The sequence below is a fragment of the Hyperolius riggenbachi genome, chromosome 1 (assembly GCF_040937935.1).
Source record: "Hyperolius riggenbachi isolate aHypRig1 chromosome 1, aHypRig1.pri, whole genome shotgun sequence".
Taxonomy (NCBI): Eukaryota; Metazoa; Chordata; class Amphibia; order Anura; family Hyperoliidae; genus Hyperolius; species Hyperolius riggenbachi.
The window spans coordinates 291,860,616-291,869,392 of record NC_090646.1 but is presented as its reverse complement, the minus strand read 5'-3'; the positions used below and the strand labels follow the sequence as shown (position 1 = coordinate 291,869,392).

Sequence of the window (8,777 nt, the reverse complement as noted above, 5' to 3'; positions counted from 1 at the left end):
TAATTTCCGGGTCAAAGAGCTCACTTCCTGACTGACCTCAAGAAGTGCAAAAACGAATCGCTCAGCAGAAGCACTTAGTAAAAGGGGCTTGTAAAAGCTATCTTCTAAGCACAAAGTGCAGGGAAAAGCGCTTTTAAAAAAGCTCAATAAATTGCTCAGCGCTTGCGATAGCGATTTATAATGAGAACATAGCCTTACAGTTTTATACATACCTGGGGCTTCCTCCAGCCCCATGCACATGGATCGCTGCCACGCCACCGTCCTCAGTCTTCTCTGTGTTCTGTATCGGGTCCCGTAACTTCCTCCAGTCGCGGCCAGTAACGGGATCAGTGGGGTCCCACAGGGGTCTGTACTGGGTCCAGTGCTCTTTAATTTATTTATTAATGACCTAGTAGATGCAGTAGTGAGCAATGTGGATATATTTTTTGCAGATGATACAAAATTGTGCAGAATCATCAACTCTCAGGAAGATAGTGACATATTGCAACAGGATCTGGATAGGATGGCCATATGGGCACATAAATGACAGATGAAATTCAATGTTGAAAAATGTAAAGTCATGCATTTTAGTCGTACCAATGGTCTAGCATAGTGGCCCCCTGAGGCTTTTTTACCGGCCCCCACACACAAAATGTTTTACTTATAGAGGTGGTCCACTGCATCTTTAAATATTAGTGGCCCGCATATAGCATAGCAGTTTTGGCACCACCCTTCCACAAGAAATGCCAGCAAGAAGTCATTCGCTGGCTTCTGGGTTACTAGGTGGAGAGGATGACTTATAGCAAGCATAATCACATATTTCGGTCAGTACTGTGCAGGAATGTTATGGTTCCTTTGCGAAGAGGAAATGGAGGGTTTTACTGCATATGTTTCTACAGAGTTCGTGTGTATGGGTGAGATTATGCTTCAGGCTTTTGCAGGCCATTGGGTGACATTATGGCTCACATATGACTTGCTATGTTAGGGTCACAATATCTGCACTGTGTTGGAGGGCATACTATCTGCACATGCTGTTTTGGAAGGTATACTATCTGCACATGCTGTGTTGAAGGGCATACTATCTGCATGCCCTCCAACACAGGCATGTTGTGTTGAGGGCTTTAATTCTGCTAAGGTTAAATGGGAGACTTGAGGGTTGCCCATGTTAATAGGCGCTGTCTTCAACACCTAGGCTCAATGTTATGTTTTTCTACATCATTTTATGTATATTTCGGCCCCCCAGCAGACTGAAGTATGTTGAGTCTGTTGACCCGGACCAAAAGTTTGGAGACCCCTGGTCTAGCACCATACAAAATAAATGGGATACAGTTGGAGACATCAAACTTGGAGAAGGACTTAGGAGTACTCATCGACAACAAGTTAAATAATCATATTCAATGCCAAGCCGCTGCAGCTAAAGCTTATAACATTTTGGGATGTATTAAAAGGGAAATAAAAACTCAAGATGCTAGCATAATATTGCCCCTGTTTAACTCTCTAGTAAGGCCACATCTGGAATATGGAATTCAGTTCTGGTCACCACATTACAGGAAAGATATTGCAGTTTTAAAGCAGGTGCAGAGACGAGCAAGAAAATTGCTACGAGGGACGGAAGGTCTCACTTACCAAGAAAGGTTAGATAAACTGGGTTATTCAGTCTAGAGAAAAGACGCCTTAGAGGGGATCTAATTAACATGTATAAATACATCAGAGGGCAATGTAAAAGCTTGTCGGATGAGCTTTTTGTCCCTAGGCCTTCTCAAAGGACTAGAGGACATGATCTGCACATGGAGGAAAAACGTTTTAGCCATTTATTTAGGTAAGGGTTCTTTACAGTAAGAGTGATTAAGATCTGGAATGCATTACCACAGGAAGTAGTTATGGCAAATTCTATACCTGCATTTAAAGGGGGCTTAGATGCTTTCCTTGCGTTGAAAGACATCCATGGCTACAATTACTAGGTAATGCCCAGTGATGTTGATCCAGGGATTTTATCTGATTGCCATCTGGAGTTGGTAAGGAATTTTTTCCCTTTTGGGGCTAATTGGACTATGCCTTGTAAGGGTTTTTCCGCCTTCCTCTGGATCAACAGGGATATGTGAGGGAGCAGGCAGGTGTTGTACTTTGTTCTATGCTTGAACTCGATGGACGTATGTCTTTTTTCAACTCAAATAACTATGTAAATAGCGCACTTCACTTGCATCAGACTGGCCGCGTCTGGAGGAAGTGATGGGACCCGGTAAAAAGAAGACGGAGAAGACTGAGGGTGGGGGCATGTGATTTGAGCGCATGGGGGTGGAGGAAGCCCCAGGCATGTATAAGGCTCTCTGCACACTGCATGCGATTCCGATTTTTAATCAGTTTTTACACTAGATTCCGATTTTTAATCGTTACTGATCATTGATTGCATTCAGGGAAAATCGGAATTGCAAATCGGAATCGCAAAACGGATTGGCAGTGTGCATGGAGCCTTAAACATTTGTTTCCTCAGCTCTGGTACACTTAAAAGTATATTATACTGTATGCGGCTTACAGTTGAGGCAATCAGATCGGCCCAAATGCAAGCTGTATACAGTTTGCAGGGACAAATTATTATTAATATGTCACTGAACATCTGTAGTTGAGAAAAAGGTTGCTTTACAACATCCTGGTGGGTCGTTTATTGCTGCTGCTAGCAAAGTGTGACATTTGCATTGTTCCACAGAGAACAGGTTCCTGTCCACTTCAGCAAAACACATAATTTGCCTTTACAATGTAGCATTGGACAGGGCAACACAAATGAGCCTTTATCAACAAATGTATCAACATACAGTAGATTACAGCTACGCGTTATAATGGGGTTTTGACTTCCTCATTTGTCAGCATATCAGCAGCAATGCGTCTTGCACAATGCACATGAAGCCTTTCCTGAAGCAGAGGCTGCAGGTGGGGATGAGCAGGAGACACAGCGCTCTGCCAGCACTAGCTCCTCCTCTCACTAAACATTTGTGGGATTGTTGTGCTCGGGGGCTCCACCCTTTCCTACACAATGCAGTTTCTGTCAAGCCTGTTCGAGTGGTTTCGCTGGATTTAAAGAAGAATTTGGGTGCAAAGGAACATCAAGACGGAGGTTATCATATCAGCAGCCACTTATGCACTTTTAGTCGAGACTAATGTGAACTTTTCATCCAGCTGATAGGAAGGCTGAGTCACCTGACAGGCGGCGTGGAACAACATTCCTGACTACCTTCAGGCTGCGCTACCTGTTGCCTGCGGCTGCTATGTGCGGACTCTTTACAGCAGCAGCTCTATTCTGTGCAGCGCTGGCAGCGTGAGTGCCGCCCTGACTTCCTCCGCACGTACTAAGGATTGTGTAATTGTTCTGGACACTCGGTGCCATATTTCCACTGAGTTATACGGGGAATAGCTGTGTATCATGCGGACTCCTACAGTGATGATCATCGGCATGGTGCTGGCCCCGTGTGGACTAGTGCTGGATCTCACATCTACTGTGGCCCCGGCTTGGCGGATACTGACGGGGCTGAACCTAAAGCCCAGTGACGTGGAGAACCACCAGGGTCTCTGGGACATCTGCCAAGTATCCAGTGGCAGTGCCAACACCAACCAGAATCAGCTGTGCGGGCAGAGCGACACCGCGTACTTCAGCACACAAGTGGTGCAAGTTGCCCGGGGCATGATGATCGCTTCGCTGGTTGTCACTGCCGTGGGCATCGCGTTGGCTAGCTGGGGTGTGCGCTGCTGGGAGGAAATGCCACACTTTATTATCGCTGGGATTGGAGGCATCGTGATCTTTATCTCAGGACTCCTCTGCCTAATCCCCATCTCTTACTACAACTATAACATGTACAGCCTGGTGACCACAGACTCCACCGCGACCGCCATATATGTTGGCTACTGCTTGGTACTGGGATACCTGGGAAGCTGCATGGAGATAATAGGAGGGTTTTCACTCATGCTCTCCTTTGTGCCCCCATGCAAGAAATGTATTAAAAATAAAGGAAAGTCAACATCTTCCATGTACTACAGCAACAAACAGACCTCTGACAAAAATGGTAATGCTGGCAAAGTCTATAGCATCCAAAGTGATTATAAGAAGGACCGGTATCCCAATGATGTTGGATACAGCATCCACAATGATAACTACCATCACTACCAACCTGAGTCTGGAGACAGAAGAGCTAAGTCAGTGATATCCAACCCTAGATCTTACACCAATTCTAGATCTTACACCAACCCCATGGATGTGACGGCTGGAGAACACCCTAAAAACTACAGCAGACCTGGCAGCCAACTGAGCTCTCTACCCTGTGACTCTGATCTACTGTAGAGTTTCAAGACCAATCTCTGCTACTGTTCATTTGCACAAGGCTATGTTTACAATAAGGGCCTGAGCACGCTGTAATGCTGGGTGCAGATGATGCTATTTCCCATCCGATCATTGGGGATCAGATGATTATTTCTATCATGTTCTGGAAAATTGATTAAATTATTGATCAGGAGCAGTTTAGAAATGTACACATGATGCAACTTCCTGTCAATTACCAGTCAATCAGAGGGGAAATTGCATTGTGTGTACCCTGCAATACTTTGCTAACCTCATTACAGCAACACTTATCAGTGTGCAATATGCAGAGACATGAGAATGTGCATAGACTGTACTTACAGGCACACTTCTCAGACTGCACTACTCAGCAGTGTGTCTCAACAATACACTGTTGCATAAGAATTATGATTGACATTACGTCCAAACAAGAACTAATACTGCGGTTAATCGATTCAATCATAATATCGATCGTAAATACTTTAAAGGACAACAGAAATGTGAAGACTATGGAGGCTGCCATATTTATTTCCTTTTAAACAATACCAGTTGCCTGGCAGCCCTGTTCTTTTTAGCTGCAGTAGTATCTGAATAACACCAGAAACAAGCATCCAACTAATCTTGTCAGTTCTGACAATTTCAGAAAAACCTGCTGCATGCTTGTTCAGGGTCTTTGGCTAGATGTATTAGAGGCAAAGGATCAGCGGAACTGCCAGGTAACTGGTATTGCTTAAAAGGAAATTAATATGGCAACCTCTTTGTCCTTGAAGTGTACCTGTAGGGAAAAAATGTGCCCCTATGGGTTACTCCCCTCTGGAGAGGGAAGCCACTGGATCCTGGAGAGACTTTCTGCATCGTCCTCCACCAACACTGGGACCCCCTGAAAAATTGCTTGTTGATAGCATGTGCACTAGCACGGACCCGCTCAGTTTCTTGGGTAAAAGCTGAGCCTGATGGGGTTAGTGCTAGCTGCCTGCACAGTAGCATGAACCTGATTAGGCTTTGCTTCTTCTGCCGGAGCCCGAGTAGGTCAGTGCTACTGCACAGGCTCAGTGCTGCCGCACTTCAGGGGTCTCAGCACTGAATAGAGTTGATGGAGAACGAGGGAAGCCTGTAGAGGACCCAAAGGCTTCCCCCTCCCAAAGTAAATATTCATTTAGGGGCACTGCAAACCTCCCAGGTTTACTTTAAATCCACCTCAGTTTTTACACATTATTGCCTAATCGAATGTCCAGTTGGTCAAAAAATTGTTTAGGCCCTGTCCACACTCGTCAGCTTTTCTGTGCATTTTCTGCACAGGGAAACTTGAGAACCAATATTAATCAGTGGGCTAGTTCACACTTGAATGCGTTTATTCACATGCAGAAAAACAATTGACAGCAATGCCGCACAATTGTTAGACAAGTGTGGATCCAGCCTTGGTGTATGGTCAGCTTTAGTTTAGATGGTGGTAAATCTTGGCGTCTAACAGCCCTAAACAGGCAGAGGCAGTGTGTTATGCCTAGTACACACCATACAATTTTCTGTTAGATCTTTCTGTTAAGACCAATCTACACGATACGATTCTTTGTGCGATTCTCTTACAATTAGATTTACGATCCAATTAAATCCGACATGTCCGATCCGACATTGCAAAACAATGGCAAATCGGATCGAATCCCGATCGGACATGTCGGATTTAATCAGATCGTAAATAGAATCGTAATCGAATTGCACAAAGAATTGTATCGTGTAGATGTCTTCTGGTTATCTCCTGCTGAGTAGAACAATGCCTAATTGCTAGGCAGATAGATTATTAGATAGATAATTTCCAACATGTTGGAAATTATCTATCTGACAGCTAAATCTTATGCTGGGAATACACGGTTTGTTTCTGCCGTGCGTTTCTGCTCTCGATCGTTTTTGCCACTCGATTTCAGCTCTCGATACTTATCTTACTCTCATTTTTTCTTATCTTTTTTCATTCACTTTTATCAGAAATCGAGCGGCAAAATAATCGAAAAGGAGATCGAACATGTCGGAAATGATCTATCGAACCATCGAATCAGCTACAAAACGAACCGTGTATTCCCAGCATTACAGAACATCTATAACAGAAAATTGTATGGTGTGTACCTTTAAGCATTCAAAAGTATGGGCCGGTGTAAACCTAAAAGCGCTAACGTAATCGCAAATGCTCAGCGTTTTTAGAAGTGATATTCTAGCGATTGTCCAGTTATGGCAAGTGATTTTTGGAGTTTTTTGGTGTAGCTATTTCTTATTTTTTTTACAGTAAAGCTGGAAGTATACAGTTATTGTAAAAAAACAAACAAACAAACAAACAAAAAAAAACTTGGAAAATCGCTGTTCTAGCATTTTTTTAGAGCAATTTTCCACATTCCTATACTTTGAGGCTTAATCTCCTCAGAAATGCTGCAGGACACGTGTTTGGGTTTGGTAAAAAATCACATCGCTCTGGTGTGTTCCATCCCATTCAAATACACTTTTCTCCTATGTTGCTGTCACTTACAGTAGGTAGTACAAATCTGACAGAAGCGACAGGTTTTGGACTAGTCCATCTCTTCATAGGGGATTCTCAGCAAGGCTTTTATTCTTTATAAAGATATTCCCTAAAAGGATTTAAAGTTATGATGCTGACCAGCTTCCCTGCTCCCTTCACAGTTTTTTTTTCAGTTGGACAGAGCAACTGCCATTTACTAAGTGCTTTTGAAAATAAATAAATCCCGGAGATTCCCCCATGAAGAGATGGACTAGTCCAAAACCTGTAGCTTCTGTCAGATTTCTACTACCTACTGTAAGTGACAGCAACATAGGAGAAAAGTCATTTATGGCTCATTTTACTCTAGAAAAAAATGTACTTCTTACTTGTATATGTTTACACATATTTTACAATTTTTCGCTATAGTGCCCCTTTAACTGCTCTCAAAACCTTTGACAGCAAACTTACAAAATGCGTTTTTCCAGGCTTTTTTAGAACTGTCAGTTTAAATGTAGCCTAATAAAAACATTTGTTGCCAAAATACTGAAATGAAGGAACCAATCTTTATGAATGTGCACTGTTTTTAACATTGATGTGTTTTTTATGGGCATATTTTATATGATCTTTTTTGTAAATATTGATATGATAATATGAAGGTTCAGAGAGATGTACTTATTATAATAATGAAAAAAAAAATCAACCATAGTAGCTATTTTGTGGAAAATGTAATGCTTAATATGTTTTTCTTCAGCTGCTTCCGCTGCATTTTATTGTAAGTAATTATTGTTTATTAGAAGGTGCAATTTGCTATTGATGTTTGTCGCTGGAGAGATGTGGAGGCTGCCATTTTGCCCTCCCCCTCTTGTTTATTTTGCTTTCTAAGTCACTTTCATGGAACAGTTTTTCAGAACAGTAAGAACACCTAATCTATATATTTGTTGCTGCTTTTTTTTTTGGGACCCTGTACATTTGTCCATTAAAGAATAATGCACAGCTAATCATGAGCATTACATCGCACACAAATGTGAGCATTGTCTGTAACCCTTTGTACACACAAAAAAACCACACCCAGACTTAGTGGAAATTCAGCCTAAACATTTGAATGTTTCTTTCAAGTTCAAAATGTGTTTCCTATGGGCTTGCTAGGCATTTTTTTGTGTGCCTCAAACTGTATGGAATGATGTAGCACCAAACAATGCAGCATACAATGTTTGCAAGACGTGCAGTGGGAACAGGGCCTACTGTATTTGCGGTGCTGTATTAAGGGGTCTAAAGCTACGTACACACATGCAATAATCCGTCATCTGAAATGGCCGACGACTGTTTCAGCCGTCGAACGTTATGCGTGTACAGCGGCTGCTGACCAATATTGCTCTGGCATCGGGCATCAATAAATATCTGTCCTGTTTGATTCTTTATGACCCCCGATGGCTGAGCAAGCCATTCTGATGAAAGCTGTTCCATCGTCTGCTGATCGTCGTCCCACTACGCCCTCTCCACAGCTCAAGGCTAGGGATATGTTTATACAACATAGGCCTCAATTCACTAAGCTTGTCTCCTGTCTTTAATAACTCTTCTGAGCTGTTTCTATAGTTATCACCATGGTGATAACTGTAGAAACAGCACAGAAGAGTTATTAACCTGCTGGGCGTTCTGATCAAACGGCCGCGGGAGGGTTTTTTTCGCCCATTTTTAAATTTTTTTTTTTTATATCATGTAGCTAGCCTAGCGCTAGCTACATGATTCTCCCCTTCCTGCTCCCTCCCACCCTTCCGATCGCCGCCGGCGATTACGCTCATAAGGAAATCCCGTTCTGAACGGGATTTCCTTTAGGGCTTCCCCCGTCGCCATGGCAACGAATGGAGTGACGTCATCGACGTCACACGGACTCCCGATCCACCCCGAAGCGCAGCCTGGCGGCTATTGGCCAGGCTGCGCATGGGGTCTGCGGGGGGCGGGTCCTCTTTCGCGTCGGGTAGCGGCGGATTGGTGGCTAAA

The 8,777-nt window shown here is 43.3% G+C and overlaps 1 protein-coding gene across 1 annotated transcript; it reads left to right on the top strand.

Annotated features, from left to right (window-relative positions):
- Positions 1 to 2,997: 2,997 nt before the first annotated feature.
- On the top strand, positions 2,998 to 8,476 carry CLDN23 (claudin 23). Its single transcript, XM_068233710.1, has one exon. The coding sequence runs from the start codon at positions 3,395 to 3,397 to the stop codon at positions 4,304 to 4,306; it is 912 nt and encodes a 303-aa protein (XP_068089811.1). The 5' UTR covers positions 2,998 to 3,394; the 3' UTR covers positions 4,307 to 8,476.
- Positions 8,477 to 8,777: the final 301 nt, after the last annotated feature.

Coding starts and splice junctions, on each gene's coding strand:
- CLDN23 (XM_068233710.1), top strand. CDS start 3,395: ATGCGGACTCCTACAGTGATGATCATCGGCATGGTGCTGGCCCCGTGT.